This window comes from Penicillium hispanicum (genome assembly GCF_028827665.1).
Source record: "Penicillium hispanicum strain IBT 35686 chromosome Unknown utg000003l_segment0_segment0, whole genome shotgun sequence".
In the NCBI taxonomy this organism is placed as follows: Eukaryota; Fungi; Ascomycota; class Eurotiomycetes; order Eurotiales; family Aspergillaceae; genus Penicillium; species Penicillium hispanicum.
Window position 1 is genome coordinate 431,856 of NW_026623195.1, and position 22,361 is coordinate 454,216.

Below are 22,361 nucleotides of genomic sequence, written 5' to 3' on the forward strand. Positions count from 1 at the left end.
GTTCGCTCCATGGCTACTGACTGGCAACCTGAGTGCCTTGTGCCTCAGAACCAGCCGTCCCTGGACACGGTGGGAGCTCACTCGGATCGGGCTCTGCAGAATACCTCGGGCAACGTCCAGTCCTATTCTGATGGACTCACCCACGGCGATACCAGTGGCCGTGACGAGCATCTCCAGCAACTGGCCTACAAGTATCCCCATCCGCCTGCCCCTCACCATGTCCCGACACCTCACCTGCACCAGCAGGCTATAGCAGCGCGGCTTCATGCCCGGAAGTTACGTCGCCTTCACTCTGTCGGGCCTAATGTAGCTCCTCGGCGGGGAAGAAGCTATCTTCAGTCCCAGAAATACTTGGAATATCGGGCACGTCCTCGTCGTGACACTGGTAAGGATGGGGAACCAGTCTGGTCTGATAAGTTGGAAGATGCCTTCCAGCAAGGTAAGTCATAAGAGGGTAGATTCGTGAATCTAGACCACGGGCTCTAACAACAGTATTCTAGCACTCGAAGCTAACCCGCCTATGGGTCGACGCAAGTGGTCCGAACGGGGAAAGTCGTACGGACGCAACGAGTTGATTGCCGAGTATATCTACAAGTTGACCGGCAAGCGAAGGACCCGGAAACAGGTCTCGAGTCACCTTCAGGTTCTCGACTCGTTCCTCAAGGGAGACCCGGATTGTGAGTATCAATTTGGAACAAATCTGGAAGCATCTCAATGCTAATACGGCCTGGCAGGGGAGCGATTGGTTCGAGAACAGATAGCTGACCGATCTAGTGGCGGGCATTCCCAGGCCGCTACGCCAAAATGGAGATCCTCGATGGACTATCCAGCGTCTACTCACTACGGCGGCCACGGTCACCCAACATATCACGACCCGATGAGGTCAGTGCAGCCCTATGCAGGAGATTTGCCTCCGCCTCACTATACCATCGCCTCGAGTATGCAGGATGCGGGCACCAAGAGCATCCATGGCTTCAGCTTCGACATGTGGGTGAGCGCGCCACAGCAGGCAAATCGCATTGACAAAGCTCTGCATGCATATACCCGTCTGCAGGGCGATCTCCACCACCCCATTGCTCCTCCGATGCCGTTGGAGAATGTCAGTGGATGGCGCTCCTCATTCCCTCACCTCTCCTCCTTGATCAACGGCCTGAACGGCCCTCTTGACTGTGACATCATCCTTCTCGAAGTCAATCTACAGCTCATGAATGATTTCCCTCCGTCTGGATCTCGGCTTGGGATCCAGCTCGACCTGGACTTTGGTCATCCCACTGCCGGAGATGTGCTCATGGTCAACCAAATGGAGAACTGGACCTGTAGCACCCGTCTCTATGAAGATGGGCGAGAGCTATGGGAGACCTACAATGACTTGGCCAAACCGCAATCCACCAAGGTCAAGCCTCTATTTGAATCATCGTGGTGGGCACGGCTCTTCACAGAGTTGACCCAAGACAAGCGCATTGCCGAAGACTCGGGCCAACCTGAAAGTATCCATGCTACGGACGAACGCACTCGGCGCTTTTTCCGCTCCTTGTCTGCAGTCCAGGAGATCCGCGCAGTGCCTCCCAGCTCCCGACGTCTGTCAAACCAATTCCAAGGCCACCATGGCGAGGAGAGTGAGCGTATGGCCATTCTGGTCTGGAAGTTCCGTCAGACTCGTCCTGGCGAGGTTGGTACCACTACCTGGCGTCGACTGATTCCACCCCCAGACCGGACAACCACCAACAGCCCTCGGCCGACTTCAGGCATTGATTTGCCGCCGCTGTCTCTCGATTCCATTCTTCTCAACAAACCCTCCCAGAGCGTCTATCAGGCGCCACAGCCACATGATCTGATTCACCCCCAGGGCCAGTCTCAGTCCCAATGGCCCATCTACCCAGCCTCCCACGATAATGTGGCTAATATCTTTAATCCTTCCGGTCATCTTGACTTTATGACCGCGATAACCAAACCCGAGGACGGCCTTAGCGACAAGACAGCTGCCAACTCTGTCCTGGACTCGTTCTCTGCTAGCCTTGGCCCTGAGACATCTCATCCGACCAGCCTCAATGTCTCTAGCGGTGGCCCTGCAATGCTGAACGTCCATGACCTCCCCCTGTCGCACCCGACTCTCGGGTACCCCATGAGCCATGACACCAACCAGTATCTACCGTCGCCCCAGCACGGTGTCAACATCCACGATAGTAATAGCGTGCTGAACGGTTTCTTCACACCCGGCACGCAATCCCTCGACGACCTGAGCCATGGCCAGGCATCGTGGGCCACACATCCCACCTCCATCCCAGGCGACGTCAGCACCGGCGGCTACCACCATATGCCCTTCCATACAGACCACCAGGTGCCCGTGTCGCGCGAGTCGCAACAACCACACCATTTTGACGGCCTGATGGCGCCAGACGACCTGATGGACAAGATTGTCGGCCGCATGTCCAATGGATCCAGCATGCACGGGGCGGGCCCTGAGCATGCCAATTCCGCTTATGCGGAAAACACAACGGTGGACGCGGTTTAACGAATTCTCAAGCGAGACAAAAAAGCTTTCTATTGGTAATGATAATCATATTCGGGAACCCTGTACTCTTATACCTTTACGTTTCTTTTTCGTTGATCTTCTCTTTCCTATTCTTTTATTGTTCTCTATTTCTATCATCTCTTTGGACGGGGGCGAAACATCATTCATGCATGATTCGCCTCCGTATCCACTTCGATTCTCCGATATCTACTCAATGGACTTGTATACTGGATAAATTCCTGTTTAGCCGTCTTTAGTTGGTCTCCCTCGAGGCGGTTTTCCTCTCGCAATTCAGCCTGAGTGACAGGGCTTGTAGCCAAATCAAATTCGAGCGTGGCTTAAATGGAATGTATTGTGTTGTAGTGGCTCTCCCATTCCATTCATTCCAGCCGATGGTACTTCTGAGGACAAAATCTATAGGAACCCCACTGAACTCGTTGTAAGGCTCCGCTCATTTCCTCATTATAAATTGGACACCTAAAATTTGCCCCGACTCGATACCCGAATCTTCTAAGCCTCGCTGCATGGAATTCAGAGGCGGCGTAGACCGGAGATGAGATGTTGGGCAGAAGTAGGAAGCTCTTTCTCTTTCACGAGACCTGACTTGATGACCGAAGATGCATATATGGCATGAAATGAGTGAATAAGAAGATCAGAAAGCCTCCTTACATAACTAGTTATAACTTACATGAAGCTTGAAATCCCGGAGATGTCCAGCGTATACTTCGTGCTTCGGTCGCCAAGAGCGGCCTAAACACTCTGGATCGACACGACTCGACCTTCTCCGTTCTGCTCTTCTCCGCACTCCGACATAAACCCAACCTCTCCCCTCGCGCACCCCGGATGCAGCGCGCACAGCACATCCCAGCGCGCCTGACAGCGGCCGCCAAACAGCGTCTGAATGCCGAGCAAGTACGCATCGTGCCGAGCCCGCCTCCCAAGACCCTGGCCGAGAGCCGGCACATCCTGGCCGCGCTCCAGAAATTTGGCGAAGTGACCACCTTCCGCAACCTGAAGGTATCTTCTCCCCAGCGAAGCGCGCCAGAAGCCGGGCTTCTAGCTGACATGAATTCACTCAACCAGTACGACGTAACGAACCACAACGTCTTCCGCGACCACACGATCCTCGCCCGCTTCGACACGCAAGAAGCCGCGGCGCGCGCCAGGGCCGCGTCACCGCTGTCCATCACGCTTCCGGCAGAGAAACCTCCGCCCCTTCCTGATTCTACGGGCCCGCGCTCCTATTATCCGCTCAGACGCCGATCATCTGCCGGCGAGGACGAGCAGCCCCGACAAATCGATTGCGTGGTGGAGGATTCCTACCATGACCACCGGTCGTCGCTGAAGCGCAACCCGTTCTTCGGCACGTATAATCTCCCTGTGTCCGGCGATTTTCCCGATCCGATCTACAGCGACATGATCGCGGAGGAAACGGGCGTTCCGCTCAAACAGCTCGCGGACACGCTGCAGAGCAAGAAGTTTCGGATCAGAGTGGATGTCAAGAGAAGGATTTGGCATGTCAATTCCAGGATGGGCGGGACCAGCTTGAAGGATCTTTGGGAGGAAGGACAGATGAGTGAAAGAGAGAAGCGGGAACTGCAGAAGAATCAACGGGAGATGGATCAGTGGAAGGAGTCGAGGCGGGCGAAGAGTGAGAGGAAAGAAGGCAAGACGGTTTCTGCGGAGCGGTATGGACGAGTTGCGAAGAGAGGAGAGGAGAAGGCCGACGAAAGTGGGGAGACGACCGAAGCGACCATGAACAGAAGAGTGACGAATACATTTGAACCGAGGAATCGATCTCAGCAGTCCTTGTCGAAAAACGATCTGGAGATGCTCGCCAAGGAGACAACAAGATGAAGACCCAGGCCTAAGAACCAGGAAAGGACACCGATGAATGAGCGACACCGTCTCGATCTCGCTGCTACGAAATCAGAATGCCTACCTAGAGCATTTTCGGACAGACTTGCCATGTCTCGCAACGTGGGACAAATCACTTGCTGTCGCTGTCTCCGAGAATTGCAAGGGGCGGGATCCACGCAAGATCATCTTGCATGGCACTCATGCAATATGCAGCCTAATCAGGCTCCGGGCATGAAAAATGAGTATGTCGATGAGGCCCGCTGACGTGCTGGGAATCGCCTTTAGGTCACCCCTGTCGTCATGAATATCGATCATGAACGAGATCGGCTGCTTCGTGCTTCGATAAGAACATCTCTCCAGAGGTCATTATACCCTTTTGTATAGCACTGTACATTACTCGCTGATAGATCTTTGGGGCAACAATGCCTTAGACAACATGTAACAATAGTTTTTTACTCATTGTTCTACCATAAGTCCCATCGCAACTCTTCTAAACTCTTCTACTGACTGCGCAAGAAGATGATCTTAGCGTTTGGTATTACGGAAAGGAATGGTTATGTGGCATAAAGCCCACCTCATTTCCCATTGGGCGATGAGCCTACTCAGAAAGAAAAATGGATATAACACAGAAGTACCAAAGCCATTATCGAAAGCATCATCATGATAAAAGATTATAGAATCCACAGTCCCGGAGCGCCTTAGACTCGTACATAAGCTGTAGATCCAAAGTTAGCCATCGCTTACATCCAGGGGGTCGAAAAAAAGTCAAAGAAGACAGAAACATACTAGCATCAATCTGCGCGATCTGCGGCAATGCCAACCGCACCTTATTCCGGTACAGGGCTGGTGCATTCGTTTGCAGTGGGTTGCCCTCAAAGTACACAGTCTCCAACTTCTTTTTGTCTTTGAGCTGACGCTCGACTTCCTCGAAGCTGGCGAGCTGGTTGTTCGATGCCCAGAGCTCTTCGAGGTTCGATAATGTTTCCAAATGCTCTAGATGGGAGACTTGGTTCTTGGAGAAGTCCAGCACACGCAAACTAGTGTTGGATTCAAGGCCAGTAAGATCGGTCACGGCATTGTGGGAAAGGTAGAGCTCCTCCAGTTTGGGGAGAGCGGAGAGGCCGGTTATGCTGGTGAGGCGGTTGGATTGGATGGAGATGATGCGGAGATTGTGGAGGCTATCTAGGTTCTGTGATTGTGTCAGCTTTATCCCTCCGAATATACGGCTGGAGAGGGTGGTCAAGCCCGTACCTTCATCTCGGTGATCTTGTTCTTCCCGAGCCAGAGTTCTTCCAGTGCTTGGAGGGTTTCCAGGTTCTCGATTTCCTGTGCAGAGCATGTCAGCAACTCAACGCTCGAAAAAAAATCCACATATCCTAAAGCGATCGACCAGGGGGGTGATTCCCAAAGTGTGTTCCCTGTCCAATGGTACAACATACCCTGATCCGATTGCCCCCCAGCTCCAAATTCCGCAACTTGATCAACCCCTCTAACCCCTCGATCGTCGAGATCTTATTCTGTATGAAGAATATATCTGTCAAGTCAACTAGGTGCGCCACATTCTTGATGTGCTTAATTTTGTTATAGCTCAGGTCCAAACTCGTCAGACTGCGGAACTCATCCAGACCCTTGACATGACCAATCAGATTGTCGTAGAGGTCGAGTTCTTCCAGCGAGCTGGCGACATTGGATGGGAAGTCGATTCGTGTGATTTGATTCTGGCGTAGACATAGTCTCTAGAGAAGTGTGGTCTGGTTAGCTAGCTGATGCACGCTCGGGGGATTTCTGCACGCCGCCGGACGCAGTCCTGGCTCGTGCGGGCAGCACTCAGAAAAGCTTCTTTTCTGTTCCTGATCCCGGGAAATCGATTTGGGGATATCTTTGGATGTACCTGGAGCTTGGAGAACCGTTCCAATCGTAGTGCGGGGATCGATGATATGCGGCAATGAACCAGGTCGATATCCTGTCGCAGAAGAAATTCATCAGCAATCGTCCGGCACCAGAAAGGAAAAGTCGTCAACTAGCTGATCGCATACCTTGACATCGGGGTCCTCCTCCGCTAGCAGGTCTGTCAAGGTGTCAGTGCACTGTTTCCTCCCTGGAAAAGCTCGCTCTTCTCGCGCCTTACCCTCGTCGGCGTCGATCTCGTCCACGGGAGGAGCCTCGGGGTCGGAATAATCCGAGTCCTCCAGGGCTTCCGGGTTCGTAATGACGGCTTTGGGCTCGACGCGCAGTTTGCCGTCCCAGCCCTCTTTGTTCTTCATGGTGGGCGTGGCGTGGTGAGGCGTGGGATGATGTTGAAGGTTGCAGGCGGTGGGATGTGCGATTGCGGGGAGCGTTGGCACGCGCGAAGGCCGAGGTCCCGCGCGAGTCTTGACGAATACGCGGGAGGCAGCAACAGTACGGGTTTCAATTGATATCTGGCGGGTTTCAACTGGGAAAACTGGGAAGGAAGGTTGGTCCCATGAGGACTTCACGACTTCTGGTTCGGTGCTGACTACTACACATAATGCGGGCTGCCGGCGGTGCTTAATGCGGCATCCAATGGAGCAAATCTGGCTTAGTACCATTTTCAGGTCGGCGGAAGCTCAGCATCGCTACGCAGAATAGACGAAAGTGCGCAAGGCTACTGTTTTATTCCTGATGTGGCATCTTCTCAAGGGAAGAGCGCTATATACAGAACAGATCGCCGCAGCCGATCGGGGGTCGTGTACATTGCATGACGGAATCAACGCAACATGATCAAGAGCTATGCCCCCGACAGCGGCACTGACGAAGATATTAAACGGCTCGCAGACGCGCACTAAGGCGTAATGGACTCTCAGTATGGGCGAGGCCAAAGTAAGAGATAGCGAAGTCCGATGTGAACGAACTGAGATCCAGCCAGCAGGGGAGCGAGGCGTTGAAATAGACGAAGACGGGCAACGCGCGCGAGAGATACGGATGGGGCATGATAACCAACAGACGCCTGCGGAATGCATCGGAGAATGCAGACTAGTTAGAAAGGAAAGACAGCAAGGAGAGCTCGGGGCATGATAGAGAATTGACAGGGATAAGAGACGGGGAAGCGAGGCTCGCTCGAAGCATGGTTAGATACCTATGTGAGTACAGTAACGGGGCAATGCTGAGGATTTAAGAAATAGAAGAAAGGGGGAAAGAAAATGCCAGGAGCTACTGAGGCTATCCCAGAAATTGACGACAAATGCAGCAAGAGAGCCTTCACCCGAGAAGGAACCAGTTCCGATCTCGGTCAAAAAGCCCGCATCGAGAAGCGAAGCGGCAAAATAGTGGGAATGAGGGGGGCGAAGAGCCCATATGTCATAGGGGGGATATGCTGGAAGACAGAAGAGCTTTTCTCGCATTAAAAAAACAAAAACAAAAGAAATGACGCGCTCAATGGGGGAATCTTGGGCGTAAGAGGGAACTGAACGAGACATTCACAGGCCAATGTCCAGGACCATGCTGACATCTTGAACTTGGGCCCCGGCAAGATCCTCGAGAACGGGAATAAGATCAAGCAGCTCATTGTCATGTGCGTCAGAGAACCAGCTGCTGATGGGTATCGCGTGATGAGGGTGAAAGATGTAGGAGGTAGGAGAGTTGTCGATAATAATTGTTTCTCGGAGATCACGGCCAATTTGCGCAAGATCCTGCATAGAAGGTGAGTAAGAAATCCCCGATTACCGGTAAGGGGATGGAACCGACCTTGACATAGTTGCCGTGGTGGTTGAAGCAGCTCTCTCGGAATAACCGATGATGGACCACGTTATGGATGTCAAGTTGATCCAACAGAGGGTCGCCATACTAGCGATTGTATTAGAGATTGCCCACGAGTGCAAACCAGCACAATAAGACGACTCAGCAAGTCGACGACTAAGCGACTGACCTTGGAAACGGATGCAGTGAAGACCACAACCTCATACAGCTCTCCAACCCTCTTCATGAACTGATCCACCCCGGGGCGTTTGATCACGTAAATATTGTGATACTGCCCCTCGATCTCTACTGGAATGGTGAAATCCGCACGCTCCAAGACCTGCAGCGTGGTCAACGAGCTGTCTCTGTACGTGATTTCCGAATATGAACAAGGAACTTACCTTGAAGCTACTATGCACCAGCGTTTCGTCGAGATCCAGAACAAGACACTTGCGACCCTGCAGATGCGGGATGACTGGAGGAAGCAACCATTGCTGCTCACCTTCTTCCGACACAGAGGGGACCCCAGGAACTGGAGGAGGTGGCGGCGGCGGAGGCAAAACAATTGGTGTCTGTGTAATTTCTTCCTCATGCGCGTGATCTTCAGTCTCGATAGTCGATGGTTGCTTGGGCGTCAAGTCAATTGGCAGAGTGGTCTCCGTCGCTGCAGCCTGCACATCCGGTCGCTGAGCCGCAGCTATCTTCGCCTCTGGTATTGAACCATTCGCCGCTCCGGCACCCACAACTGCTGGCACTTGCTCGTCGTGTTCCTTGGGGCCCACCGGCGGAATTTCAGGATGGCTGACTCCTGCAGAAGTCTCCTGCGCCTGCCCCTCCGTCGGAGCCTGAATACCGGGCTCCTCTCCCCGGGACTGGGGCTGGTCAGCGCTCACGGTCTGGCTAGGCTTCTCGGGTTCTAAATCAGCTGGGTCGCGGGACTCAGCAGTGCTCGAGTCACCGGTGTTTGCTTCCGCCTTGTCAGGAGTTGGCAGTCGGTTTGCAGCGGGTTCGCGCTTGGTTGTTTTCTTCGGAGGCAGGGTCGAGTCGTCGCCATCCACATCGGCCGACGAGCAGCAACTCAGGAGGGCAAGAAGCTTGCTCTTCTTCTGCGGAGGTTTGGAGCTGTCCATCTCTGGGGTCGTCGGGGTGGTCGTCTCGGGGCTCTTGTTGACAGTTGCCATATCCTGAGACTGCGTCTGAGTCCGTCGCGACCGTCTACTGCTTGCCCGACTTCGCTCCCGTCGTACTTTCAAGATGCTCACTCTGGAGCCTCTACGCGAAGGTGGTTCTTGCGCGGCGTCCTCAGCTCGTTCCGTGGAGCATTGCTTATCGGTCTTGGAGGACCGGCGCGACGGGATTGGGATCAACAGGTGATGTTTCTTGGGCGCATCGGCACCGTCAGCTGTTTCGGAGGCAATGGCAGCTGAGGCGGTGGACGACAAGGCTGGCTGAGAAGGTGCGCCGGGAGGAGACTGCTGGATCTCAGTTGCGTCGGCGGTGGATTGTTTGGGGACTGACTCCGGTCCTAACCCGGGTCGGAAACGTCAGCAATGGAGATTTTCAGATGAAAGCGCATTGCAGACGGGATGCGCAGCCAGCCTGAATACTTACCAATGGACTCCGGAGTCTCGGAGGTGTTCATGGGTGCTTTGCCCGCGGACTCGGGAGCTGAGGGAGAAGGATCTCGCCCCGTGCTCGAGCCACGCATCGGGGGTAGCTGCAGAGAGAGGGATCACGATTACCAAGACGAAAAGCACATCCAAGGATGATCAAGGTTCAGAATGTGAAAGGGACACCAAGGGGGAGGAAGCAGATAGAAAGCGCGGTTAATCGAGATGTCAACACGCCTCCTGGATCAGCAAGCGCTCCAAAGCCGGCGCTGGCACGTACCGCCTTTGGCCCCGAAGAGAACCAACCACGTTATTGGATACAGCACACCAAAGCGGAGCCCAAGCACACAGAAGCACAATGCGACACTGCGTGAAGAGGGGAGAGATGAAGCTGCACGAGCCGAGACTACGGATTCACCGCGCACTACTCGAGTGATGGAGAGGAGTCGGGGGATATCACGTGGGGACGGGGCCGGATTTACTCTCGACTCGAGGTGGCACAGACGCCGGGCACAAAGGTACGCAGTACTTCCCTCGCCGGTACTAACAGGTAGTGTGTTTCAAGTACGGAGTACCCAGTACCGAAGTACCACCGATTTCAGATCTTGGAGTACTTCACAACTCCGTCGTGATGGGGAAGCAATCCTCACGGGGAGCCCAACCTCAAGAATAGGGGGGGCGATGGATGCAATCCTTTCACACTACACGACACTACGGCAAGCCTTCGGCGGCTATCAGAAAGCCCACCTGATTCGGAAGTGCTGCGCAGGGGGAAATTGTGACCACTTCACTGAGCGCGGACTCGGCGGCTTCAGCTAGTGCAGGGCCTGGCCCCCAGCAGGGCTGCAGAACTGGCCGCAGTGGATTATCATTCGTGATCGCTGGGCCGATCCGATCAGGGCCATCAAGGAAACGAGAAATGTCTCTGGAAACTGGGATGTGCTGATCCTTCACCTTTTGATGCATCTGATACTGCACATACTGTAGTTCACAAGGATCGGGTTTGCATCGTTTTACATCATTTTATATCGATGGCCGCCCCCTTTTTTTTCTCGGTGGTGAGTTGATGATCCACCTGGTGCACGGGGTCCATAGTAATCCCCTCCAGGCGATGGAGTAGTTGGGGAAAGTACCTTAGGGCTGCGATTGGTGGGAAAACGGACCACAGCGTGATCCGATGGTGCATCTGCGCCCAGTGCATGATCGTAGGCGGAGTTGTTATATTACTTCTCAGTCTAGAGTGTACATGTAATAATATTCACTAGGCAGTCCAAATAACCGCTGATACGGTGGCAAGCCCACACTAAGTTCTTTATACCCCATGATGACTGCGTCCGGCTCTGGGAGTGATCGATGGACCCTAATGAATCCGGCTTGATCGTAGGCAGGGCTAAGTCTCCACACCATGATATTATTACTGTCACTGTGATTAGGATTAGGATTAGGATTACTGTACTTTTACGCCTGAACATTTATTAATATTACCTGCCAAAACAAATCAAGCAAACGGCGCCAAGCTCGAAAGCTTCCCCAGGCACGTGTCCTTCTCCGCATCCCGAGGTTCACATGCAATGATGCAACTATCTCCCTTGGTTAACTTGCGCTCCAAGTCGCCCATCCTAATCTTCTCCCCTTTCTTCCTTCTCGATGGGTCGGACTTCAAAACTCAATACATGGCCCTCCCTTCCCACTAGAAATCTGCCACTTGGGCATTGCATAGGACGGAGACTGGGCCGGACTTGACAATGGCCGCCCAGTCAACTCTCCATCGCCCGGAGGACCCCATCCGGGCACTCTACTTACACTATTCAGACCTACTCCGCTCTCGAATCCGCCGCACCTCTCGCCCAACCCGGCTGATCGCGACGATTCTACTTCTGTTATCCATCATCGGCTCTGGATATGGAGGATACAACTGGCTCCGAGAACGCGCCAGGGAGCGAGCCCAGGGCCGCCGGTTATTTCGTCGCAACTCCGGAATCCGAGGAAAAGATGGCTCACGTACGATCTATGTGCCTTACAAAGGATCACGGACCTCGAAGGTCTTGATCCACCCGACCAAGCCGACCACCTTCGATGCGCATCGACGACTCTTCTTGAACCCGCCGGCCTCGGTTCGCAGCAAAGAGGATGGGTCGGCGAGCCAGATTCCGCCTCCAACGACCAAGCCGGGCTTGAACCTGGCTTTCTTGCATCAGTTCCTGAGCCTAGGCAGTATTATGGTCCCCCGGTGGGGCAGCAAGGAGACGGGTCTGCTCATGAGCCACGGGGTGTTTCTTCTGCTGAGAACATATCTCTCACTGCTTATTGCACGACTGGACGGTGAAATAGTGAGGGACTTGGTCGCCGGTAAAGGGCGCGCTTTTCTGTGGGGCATCGTCAAGTGGTGTGGTATTGGAACGCTGGCCTCGTATACGAATGCTATGATCAAGTTCCTCCAATCCAAGGTGTCGATCGCCTTCCGGACCCGCTTGACGAGGTATATCCATGACCTCTACCTCACTGACAATGACAACTACTACAAGTTGATGAACCTGGATGGAGGCATCGGTCAAGGACCGGACCAATTCATCACCCAAGATCTCACATTATTCTGCTCGGCGGCCGCTGCGCTATACTCCTCGATGGGTAAACCGTTGGTAGATCTTTTTGTGTTCAACTACCAACTCTACCGCTCGCTTGGTCCGCTTGCCCTGAGTGGCATTCTTGCCGGGTATTTCAGTACAGCTGTGGTGCTCCGAAAGTTGTCGCCGCCGTTTGGAAAACTCAAAGCAGTCGAGGGCAAGAGGGAGGGCGACTTTCGTGGTCTGCACTCTAGGCTTTTAGCCAATGCTGAGGAGATCTCATTCTATGGTGGTGCCGATATCGAACGAGTGTTTTTGGTCAAAAGCTTCAAGGACCTGCAGAGGTGGATGGAAGGCATCTACAGTCTCAAGATCCGATATAACATGCTTGAGGACATGATCCTGAAGTACTCATGGTCGGCCTTTGGCTATCTGGTGACCTCTCTACCTGTCTTCCTTCCCGCCTGGGGCGGCGCGGGCGGAGAATTGGAGCTGGCCGATGCACCGGCGGGAATGGGTCGCGAGCGAGGCCGAATGAAGGAGTTCATCACTAACAAGCGCCTCATGCTGTCGCTGGCTGACGCAGGCGGTCGCATGATGTACAGCATCAAGGATATCTCGGAACTCGCCGGCTATACTTCGCGAGTCTACACCCTCATCTCTGCGCTTCACCGCGTCCACGCCAACGCCTACTATCCGCCGCGCGGTGCGTACCCCGAACTTTATTCCCTTTCCGATTCCCAAGGCACTACCCACAATGGATTCGATGGCGTACGTCTGGAGCAGGTCCCCATCGTGGCACCATCCCTCTATCCCATGGGCGGCGATGAGCTTATCGAGTCGCTATCATTCATCGTCCATTCAGGCGACCATCTCCTCATTTCAGGGCCCAACGGTGTCGGCAAGTCTGCGATCCCCCGCATCGTGGCGGGCCTATGGCCTGTCTACCGCGGGCTAGTCAGTCGCCCCCGAGGATTCGGCCTGGACGGTATCATGTTCCTCCCGCAGCGGCCCTACCTCAGCGTAGGGACCCTGCGCGACCAGGTCATCTACCCTCACACTGAGATTGACATGCGTGAAGCTGGCGAGTCCGATGCAGGGCTTCAAAAGGTCCTTGATGCGGCACATCTGGGCTACTTGCCTCAACGAGAAGGCGGGTGGGATGCTCGCAAGGAGTGGAAGGATGTCTTGAGCGGCGGTGAGAAGCAGCGCATGGCCATGGCCAGATTGTTCTACCATGAACCACGCTACGCGTTTATTGACGAAGGGACTTCAGCAGTCTCTTCTGACGTGGAGGGCGTGCTGTATGAACGAGCGAAAGAACGCGGCATCACGCTCATCACAATCTCCACCCGTGCGTCCCTGAAGAAATACCACACATTCAACCTTACTTTGGGGCTTGGAGAGGAGGGGGAGTCCTGGGAGTTTGAACGAATTGGGACAGAGAAGGAGAAACTTGGCGTCGAGAGAGAACTACAAGAGTTGCGCAAGCGTCTTGACAAAGTGGATGAATGGAAACAGCGCCGGGAGGAGATTGAACAGGAGCTATGCAAGGTCTGGGCCAGTGGGAGAGAAGTTGCACCCCCGCCATACCACGAGGATGCTGGCAAAGAGGATTCCACGCCAGAGACTCTGGAGGTACCTGTTGAAAGGACGGCGAATTGACGTAAACAACAGCAGCGCACACAGGGGCGATAGATAACAGTGACTGTAATGACTATGACTAAAGATACTTGCGTGGATTTGATGTAACTTTTTAGAATCAAAGTACACCATAACATATCCATTAATCTACCCAGCACTATAATGTGCACATCCCTTCTCAAAGATGAAGCTGTCGCAAGTTGATAACAGCGCGGGCCGCATCTATCGCCTACCGAAGCTTATCGCGCCTTATCGAGATCGCACGTGATGGTCTTTATTGATTGCTCTCAATTTGAATACTCCAGCTCCAACTCACTCGCCTACCTATTTCATCCCACTGGGCATGTTTCGGCCGCGTTTTTGAATGATAATTTATTTCTGAATCAACTTCATAACTCAACTCTGGTGACCACTTTGTTACCACGGGGCCTTATTGCCCCGCAGCTCAACACGCGTAGCTACCGCTATAGCTGCATCGAGGTGGCCGAGAATGTCGAGCGATAGCGGTTCAGAGGACCCCAATGTGGTCGTCATTCCTGTTGAAGACTCTCTAAGTGATGGGAGTCTCGATGCATGGCCGAAGAATGATGGTAGGTTTGACTATCGCATGCTAGATGACAGCAGATGGCGAGATGCCCTCGCTGAAATGTGGGTACAAAAGACCGGTGCTTATGAGGAAGGTAAGCTATACTGATATCCATTTTGAGCTTGATACCACGCTCTTCGCACACTATTTGTGTGAGTAGTGGTGTTGACCTGGCTATGCTGTGTAAGTGAGCCTGGGCCGCCGCTCATACCTGGCCCATTGCTCTTACCAGTTCGTTGGCTTCGTGCCCTGATTCAACACCCCACCCGCTCTACCCAAAAGTCTGCATGTGGCACTGATGCCTCACTTGGCATTTGTGCATTCGTTGACATTACGCTCTTATACAAGGCATCACCTACACTCTCGAGAAGCTCCCTGAGGGTTACGCTCTCTTTGACCGTGCACGAGGCACAAACCCCCACGCTGTAAGAGCCCCTGACACCCCGGTCAGTGCAGAACGTCTTGCTTACCATCATGAGACAGCGTGACACCTTCCTCTTCGGTCATCCAAGTGGAATCTACTTTCAGTCGCGCGTAACTTTCTTCCTCCACTTCTACTGGCTGATGACCGAGCGTGCTCAGCCCTGCGAGTGTGTTCCCTGTGCCAGACAAGCACGAGGAGGTCAGCCTCGAAAGCGTAAGCTCACTCATCCCTCTTGCTGTTTTCCAATGCAGTCTGCCAGTCAAACCCGACTCTGATAACGCCCCCAGGTCGTACCAAAGCCGAGATGGAAGCTGCCAAGGGAAAGATCGTCAAGAAGGATATCCCTCAAAGGGATCCAGAGTGGCCCTGCGATGAAGAAGGTCCCGACTACTGGAAGATTTATCTTATGCAGCTCAAGGAGAAGGGCACCCTCGCCGAAGAGATCAAGCAACCCCTCAACATGGACTGGGTGTTGACCCATGAGTACCTTCATGATTACTTTATCCGACTCAAGATGGCACCTGCCTTTGTCCCACGTCGTGGAGAGACTGTTCTCTGGACTCCTACCCTTGATGGCAAACTGGAATTTCACGAAGAAACCAGATCCTACCAGATTCGCGGTGACGATGGCGAGTGGCGCGGCATGCCTGATTGGCGTGCCGGCATAGTCACGCAAGTTCCCGAAGAACCAAGCAACTTGTTGGATATCGTCCAGCTGACTGACAAGGAAAACCCCTTGATCAGCTATTCGGGCTTCCGTGTTGAGACTCTTCCCGATCCGCTCAGCGACGACAAGTCGTACTCGTTGCACTACAAATACGTCCCACTGATGTGCATCAAGCCCTTCAGCTGCTATGAGAGATTTTTATTCCCGACACCTCGCGAGCAGCTGCACCCGTCCATTGAGAACGCCCTGACGACCATGTCATCATGGAGCATGTTGTCCAACATTCGCTTCCAAGGCACCTGGCCCAATGCACAAATCCACAGCCGAGGGATCTGGGTAGGCCCAGAGATGCTGGCTCTGTACGACACGGTCCGTCTGAAGCCCTTCGGGCTGACAGCACAGGACATGGAAGAAGGCAAAACGGTCAACTACGAGGAATGTGACCCGGTTGACGTGCTGGTCATTGAAAAAATCTGGCTGCAGCTGGACGGATGCAATGCCGACCCCAAAAGCCAGCAGCTAGCAGAACAGTGCACACCCCTCATTGCAGGCAAAGTGTACACGCGCGACAAGAACCGCCTCGATCGTCCGATTCCCTTCGACAAGGACCCGCTGCAGGAAATGTCGTACAACGATACCGTCAACGCGTTCCGACAGGTTGGGATGTCGCTTTACGGCCCCTGGTACCGCGTCGCGGGTGGTCGAACCTGCGTCGTCTCTCAGATCATGCTTCTCGGCCGGTGCTATGAGCCAGATGCAATGCTCTTTCACTTCGGCAACTACCGGCTCGACTATGATCTGCACGGTATCATGAATGGCCGACGTTATTCGAGTCAGGCGGATGCCCGCATTCCGAAGGGGATCGAATGGTTCTGGGGCGACAACCGCGTCGAGACGCTGGGTCTTGCGACTATGAACGGGGTGGAGGTCGGCGATGCCGCCGAGCAGCGTGAGAACCTCGCGCAATGGCAGGCAATACTGAAGATCCTGAATGGCCCATATAATGACGCCGACCTCAAGGTCGCCGGACTGCCTAATCGTGTCGGCCGTCCCTCGACGAAGAAGACGTTCGGGGAGGTGAGCAAGACTAGTAAATTGGTCAGTTCAGGGCTTGGTGGTAACTCTGGCTCTGGCGATGACGAGGACGACAATCAGTCCGAGGAAGTGAATGACAATGTTTCGGAGATGGATCTTTCAGAGACAGAGCTGACTGCACCGATTCCGTTCCGCGGTGGCACAGAGGAGACAGAGGGAGGCGATTATGACCCGCTACAAGATTCGGCGTGAGGTTGAGAAGAGCATTATTCCTGAAGAGAGGATGGAGGGCAACATCATAAGAAACGGGGAAGCGACGAGTCGAAGAGTGGCATCGAGCGTTGTCGCATCTGCAGACGCAGAAGACCGATATGGCTACACAATTAACGACCGACATGTATGAATAACCTCTAACGCCAAACAATGCATTCTTATTCCAATTCAGGATAGCACCAAGTGATACTGCGATTCAAGCTATATGCATTAAGAACTAGGAAGCAACCAAGACCTGATAGGTTTGCCAGTCGCCTCAAATGACACCCCCAGCCAACTCAATAATTCTTCTGCACAACCGCTCTCGCAAACTCGGCAAACGTCAACCCTGGCTCAACCTCCTCGCCCAGATTCGGCTGCGTGAACACCGCAAGCGTATTCCGTGCAATCCGCGCCAATCCACTCGGAGCCTTCGCGCCCTTCACAAAGTGCGGCACTGCACGAAACTTGCCCCGGGTGATCAACTGCAGCGCCTCGCCGGTCTGGAAGGCGAGGCAGTCTTTCGGGATATTCACTTTAACGATCTCGCCCGTGCGGGAGCGAATATACAGTCCTGCCGCCGGGTCCGGCGACTGGGGAAGCTCCGGGAGATCTGTTCGTAAAGACGAAACGTCCAGAGTGGGCGGCGACGCTGTCTCATCCACGAACATGGCGGATGTGAGGCCCGTCAAGCAGCCGTGGTCGACATGCGTGGCGCACCAGTCGTCGTCTTCGTCAGTGGTTTGGTTCTGCTGCGTTCCCTCTTGCGGCTTTGTTTCTCCCGCTGGGAAATAATGCAGTAGTCGAGCCTTGGTTGTCAGGCTGCTTTCCACCACGCGTCGTAGGTAGCCAGCCGTGTAGCCGTCGATATTCGCCTCGGCGTAGCGATCACAGGCTCCGGCCACCAGGGCTGCAGTCTGGATGATCAACGAGCAGAGGGATTCAATACTGGTCCGAAACGTGGGCAGCTGCTCTGATGACGGCCAGACATTTGGTGCCGTGTACTGGGGTAGATCGGGGAACCCGTCGGCCGGGGCATTGTTGAGTGATGGGTCATGGTAGAAGGCGCAATTGACATAGTAGGATCCCTTCAGGGTATCGAATTGGCCTGATTTGAGCTTTTCTTTGCCGCAGGACCAGCCAACCAGGTACTTTGATTCTGGACTCTCGAGAGCTTCTATCGGGAGAGGTGAGCGTTGCTCTGATCTTGATACTGGGTTGAAACAGTGGGGGAGAGAACAGGGAAGAAGCGGGAGTCTTACCTAGGTCACTCGCAGGCAGAGCTGCGAGATATGATGCATTGGACAGAACTTGCGCCCGCAGCTGAGTGAACTGCCTGGGCAGGTCTTTCACGACGATGATGCCCAGTGAGGATGGGCCGAAGGCTTCGGTAAGGGTGTCGAAGGAGACCGTGCCTGTGGTGATCAGCTACCTGGCAACCCGTCTGCAAGCATGGGCTTCCTACCATTCTCGAGATCGGTGAGACTGACGGTGACTGCTTGGGCCACGGGCGCATTGGTGGCACTCATGATGGTGGAAGCCAAAGTTGCAAGTGTTGTTTTCCCCGCTTCAACATGGCAAATTTAAAGCGGCGTCGATAAGCCACGGCTAGCGGCCGAGCAGCCATAGTCATGCGAATGACAGCCATTGATAGGTGTCGATCCAGCGTGCAGCTTTGATAGTAATGTATTGTGATCTCAACGCAAAATACAGGTCATGCTACAAGCCCCAGGGATGCATCAAATAATGCAACTCCCCATCCAGTCGAAACCCTTCAGCAATCGCCTCAAGATCCAAGTCTGACAATTCCCAATTCAACTGCGGAGAAACCGGCTCAGGTGTCTGCCCTGTCAAGCCTGATGCATGCAGAGTAGATGCAGCCTCGTTGAAATTTGAGTGCTCCCTAGTCTGATCGGAAGGGGCCAACTGCTGCCTGTCGCCACCTTCAAAAAGCCCAACTTCCAGTCGAGTCGCAAGCCGATCAAGGTTGGCCCGAGCCTTCTCGGCCGCCGCATACAAGGGTTGATGTTCCTGCAAGATGCCCCGACAGAACAGCACCGATTGGAAGGAGCTCGATGATTTCCCCTTTTGCGCGACGATGCGCGCATGGACTGTGGCGCTAATGTATGTCGCGTATGACAGCATGTAGGGCGCGCTGCTTATAGAGAAGTGAATGGAATAATCGCGCAGGATTTGCACGATTTGATTTGCCGCTGCTGTGCATGCATTGACTGGTGCGTGAGCAGCTGTCGTGGTATTGCTGACACGGTTATGGCTTGCAATGAACAAGGGCCGTTGGGAGAGAATAATCAACACATTGAACAGAGCCCTATGGGAGTGATGTGTGAGCGGCATCTATCTGGTTCGGATTGGGGAAATTGCGTACAAAAGGCAGAAAGATTGAGGTAACAGAACAGATTGGCCGGGGTGTGAGAGATAGTCCAGTTCAGGTGGGAGGTTTTGGCGCCACCTGTTCAAGTCTGAATTGATATCTTCGGAGATTGCTTGACTTTGGCCGTAGGTCATCTGTCGAGACTCGGAGTAGATCTCGCAGAGAATACGATCAATGATGATGGACAATTCACATAGCTTCGTCAATAGTGACACATTCAACGATGGGATGACCGACTGGCGTTTGACTTGGTTGTAAGTGATCTCCTGAAAGAGGTCGAGCTCGTCGTATTTGTCCAAGAAGTTTGGTGATGCCTTGAAATTGACATGGCGAAGAAGCGGCGGTCTCCCTTGGAAGAGGCACTGGATCTTATCAATAGCTGGTCCCTGGTCGTTAGTTAAGGAATAATGTTGATTTTGTGATTCCTATTTTCGCTTACTGTATGCCCCCCACAGAACGCGCTTTCGAATCTCCAGCTCTTCTGCCGATATTTTGCCTGCGGAAGGAAGCACATGTAGTCCGAGATCTATGATCATGTTAAACGCGTTTCCAGCATATAGCCAGGACAGACTTCGTTCGTCACATCGCGAAAAAAGAGAATTGGACATGATCAGCAGGGCCTGGAGGGTGGTGATCTCGCTTTTATCAAAGCTATCGCGTAGAAGCTCCGTGAACCGCTGACGAAACATCCATCCAGTGGTGGTAATATCCTCTGGATCTGATCGCAGCTCAACCCACGAGCAATGCTTTGAGACAGCAAATAATATAGCGTGGAGGAGTAATCTGGAAAAATACGGCCCATTGCAAGCCATGTCGCGCATGAACGCAGGTCGATAGATGATCTGCGCCGTGTAGAGCTGTCGACTCCAATAGATAGATAGCAAATGCATGCCAATCTCTGGGTCTACCCCATCAAAGTCAAGTCTTCCCGCAGCAAAATTGAGGGATTCCAACTGCCCTGCGTTCCAGGCATTTAGAATCAGAGCAGACAACCAGTGACGAAGATATACTAACTTTGTCTCGCTGTCTGAGCGAAAAGAAGAGTGCTCGCCCATTCTTCGCTGGCAGAGTCTTCCTCGTTTTCCGCGGCATTATTCCCTGGGTTTGCCGTGTCATCATAAACCGTACTCGTTGGACCATGATACAGCGATATCGTGCTTCTGTGATGATCGCTATCAGGTGCTTCCGGGTGTGAAGTATCTTTGCTTCGGTGACTAGGATGATCAACCGGTGAAATATCGGCACCAGGGCCAGCAGGAACTATCATTTGGCTGCGAACCGGACTCGAAGAGTCTTCTGCTTGTATCGGGGATGACCCATCGGCTACGCCGCCAACGTGCCGTGAGACGTGTCCGTGACGAAGCAATGCATTCTCTTTCTCTAGTTGAGCAATGCGGTGGTTGGTTGGCCTGCACAATGTCTCCATTAGCGTTATACTCGCCACGCAGCATTGAAACTGACCTCGGCTTATGCCGGATAGCGCCCTGCTGGCATGAAATGCCTTTGGCGGAGCAGTTACCACATGAAGGCTTCGCTGCATCACATTTCAGCTGGAAAACGTCAAATGGCATTAGCGGTAAATGGCATGTATACAAGGGTTCTGGACAGTCACCTTCTTCTGGCGGCAAAAGAGACATGCGACTGGCGCCCGGCTCCGTCGGATGGGCATGGCTGCGATCCTGATCTACACCGGTCATTCATGGCAGAGAGCAAGAGTGGTCTCGATCGGCAATAGCTGGAATGAAGGGAATCGTGAGGGACTGGCCAGCCTTCCCCATGGGGCTTAAGGCTTAGCGGAGGTGCGAATTCTGTGTGGGATGATTGACACGGGCGCTCATTGGCCGGAGTTGCGTTGGACCATCTGCGCCGAGTGTGGCTGATACCGTATAGAGTATACAATCCCTACGAACTGGACCAATGGAGATGCAGCAAGTAGGTTGATTTCGTACTCAAGCAAGCTCTGGTCGCACTTTTGTTTCTCTCATTTTTTTTTCCCAGCTCTACAGTCGACATATGGTGGACAGGTGGCCGGGCACAGAACCTAGTCTCTTCGATTGTTCAACTTGTCGTTATAATAAATGCACATAATGCCCATACTTATCGGGCCTGCTTAGACTGCTCGTAATATGGCTGCCATGGGTGATTCTGGCAGAACCCTAGCAAGTCCTTCATCTTCTGGTTGGGGATTGGGGCTTCTCGTTCACCCATCGGGCGAGTGAATGGTGTATCAGGATAAAGCCTTTTCAAGAACTCAGCTGTCGGGGAGTAATTGGTGATCTCGTCATTAACCGCATTGAAGATCTGGAATCCCAGGCCCTCCTTTTGAGCCGCCAAATCACACATCTGCCCAAGATCTCGCGCGTCGGTGTACGACCAGCCATGGGCTTTCCATTCATCGGGATTCTCGACATAACTGTGGAACATTGCTTCGCCATACTCTTCCGGTGCAACGACTCTACCGATGCGCAGAATGTAAATGTCACTTTGGAACCGGCGCGCGAAGCCCCGGGCAATGCGCTCTCCGCACACCTTGGAGATGGCGTACGTGTCCATCGGGTGGGCATCCACGTCTTCGTCAATAGGAAACGAAGGATAGTCAACGTCCCCTTCCGCATAGCTCACACCGTAGACTGTGACTGAGCTCGTGATGACGATTCTCTTAATGTTCAGCCTGGAAGCAGCCTCGATAACGTTGTAGGTGGACAAAGTATTGCCACGGAACGTCTCATTGTCTGGCGCCATCATGTTGCGAGAATATCCGGCGAGATGGATGACCGCGTCGGGCATCAGGTTCAAAGGCTCGCGGAATGGTTCAGTGAGTCGAAAATGTGAACCGAAGGCACTGTAGACTTGGCCGCTGTCGGTTAAATCGACGCGAAGAGTGTGCACACGATCCGAGAGGTCGGAGGGCAGTGGCATCAAGTCCAGATTGAGGACTTCATGTCCTTGTTGAAGGAGGTATGCGATGACATGCTGACCAGCCTTTCCAGAGCCTCCGGTGACGATGATACGTCTACCCATGTTATACTTCTGGCAGCAAGATGCGACGGCGAGCTTTCCAGCGACCAAGAGTAGAGCGCGAGTGGTCCTAGTTGTAAGAGAGTGACGATATCTCTTGG

At 53.5% G+C, this 22,361-nt stretch overlaps 9 protein-coding genes across 9 annotated transcripts; 4 read left to right on the forward strand and 5 right to left on the reverse strand.

Annotated features, from left to right (window-relative positions):
• Positions 1-9: 9 nt before the first annotated feature.
• Positions 10-2,512, forward strand: abaA (transcription factor AbaA; the record flags this gene model as incomplete). The annotated part of the gene is made up of 3 exons (XM_056941748.1): positions 10-439; positions 501-677; positions 735-2,512. The coding sequence occupies 3 exons, from the start codon at positions 10-12 to the stop codon at positions 2,510-2,512; spliced, it is 2,385 nt and encodes a 794-aa protein (XP_056801631.1).
• An 843-nt stretch (positions 2,513-3,355) lies between these two features.
• N7459_002564 (uncharacterized protein) lies at positions 3,356-4,369 on the forward strand (the record flags this gene model as incomplete). Its single annotated transcript, XM_056941749.1, has 1 exon — positions 3,356-4,369. The coding sequence occupies one exon, from the start codon at positions 3,356-3,358 to the stop codon at positions 4,367-4,369; it is 1,014 nt and encodes a 337-aa protein (XP_056801632.1).
• A 701-nt stretch (positions 4,370-5,070) lies between these two features.
• N7459_002565 (putative protein phosphatase PP1 regulatory subunit Sds22) lies at positions 5,071-6,636 on the reverse strand (the record flags this gene model as incomplete). Its single annotated transcript, XM_056941750.1, has 6 exons — positions 5,071-5,087; positions 5,159-5,561; positions 5,624-5,719; positions 5,812-6,090; positions 6,264-6,335; positions 6,409-6,636. 6 exons carry the CDS (start codon positions 6,634-6,636, stop codon positions 5,071-5,073), a joined length of 1,095 nt encoding a protein of 364 aa, XP_056801633.1.
• Positions 6,637-7,809: 1,173 nt separating this feature from the next.
• On the reverse strand, positions 7,810-9,776 carry psrA (putative general stress response phosphoprotein phosphatase Psr1/2; the record flags this gene model as incomplete). Its single annotated transcript, XM_056941751.1, has 5 exons — positions 7,810-8,022; positions 8,078-8,176; positions 8,259-8,408; positions 8,470-9,593; positions 9,680-9,776. The coding sequence occupies 5 exons, from the start codon at positions 9,774-9,776 to the stop codon at positions 7,810-7,812; spliced, it is 1,683 nt and encodes a 560-aa protein (XP_056801634.1).
• A 1,647-nt stretch (positions 9,777-11,423) lies between these two features.
• On the forward strand, positions 11,424-13,907 carry pxa1 (putative peroxisomal ABC transporter (PXA1); the record flags this gene model as incomplete). Its single annotated transcript, XM_056941752.1, has 1 exon — positions 11,424-13,907. The coding sequence occupies one exon, from the start codon at positions 11,424-11,426 to the stop codon at positions 13,905-13,907; it is 2,484 nt and encodes an 827-aa protein (XP_056801635.1).
• A 469-nt stretch (positions 13,908-14,376) lies between these two features.
• On the forward strand, positions 14,377-16,850 carry N7459_002568 (uncharacterized protein; the record flags this gene model as incomplete). The annotated part of the gene is made up of 4 exons (XM_056941753.1): positions 14,377-14,566; positions 14,821-14,897; positions 14,956-15,109; positions 15,184-16,850. 4 exons carry the CDS (start codon positions 14,377-14,379, stop codon positions 16,848-16,850), a joined length of 2,088 nt encoding a protein of 695 aa, XP_056801636.1.
• Positions 16,851-17,149: 299 nt separating this feature from the next.
• Positions 17,150-18,379, reverse strand: N7459_002569 (uncharacterized protein; the record flags this gene model as incomplete). Its single annotated transcript, XM_056941754.1, has 3 exons — positions 17,150-18,027; positions 18,113-18,265; positions 18,316-18,379. 3 exons carry the CDS (start codon positions 18,377-18,379, stop codon positions 17,150-17,152), a joined length of 1,095 nt encoding a protein of 364 aa, XP_056801637.1.
• Positions 18,380-18,569: 190 nt separating this feature from the next.
• N7459_002570 (uncharacterized protein) lies at positions 18,570-20,911 on the reverse strand (the record flags this gene model as incomplete). Its single annotated transcript, XM_056941755.1, has 6 exons — positions 18,570-19,179; positions 19,237-19,621; positions 19,682-20,200; positions 20,257-20,651; positions 20,704-20,792; positions 20,855-20,911. The coding sequence occupies 6 exons, from the start codon at positions 20,909-20,911 to the stop codon at positions 18,570-18,572; spliced, it is 2,055 nt and encodes a 684-aa protein (XP_056801638.1).
• Positions 20,912-21,339: 428 nt separating this feature from the next.
• N7459_002571 (NAD-dependent epimerase/dehydratase family protein) lies at positions 21,340-22,263 on the reverse strand (the record flags this gene model as incomplete). The annotated part of the gene is made up of 1 exon (XM_056941756.1): positions 21,340-22,263. The coding sequence occupies one exon, from the start codon at positions 22,261-22,263 to the stop codon at positions 21,340-21,342; it is 924 nt and encodes a 307-aa protein (XP_056801639.1).
• Positions 22,264-22,361: the final 98 nt, after the last annotated feature.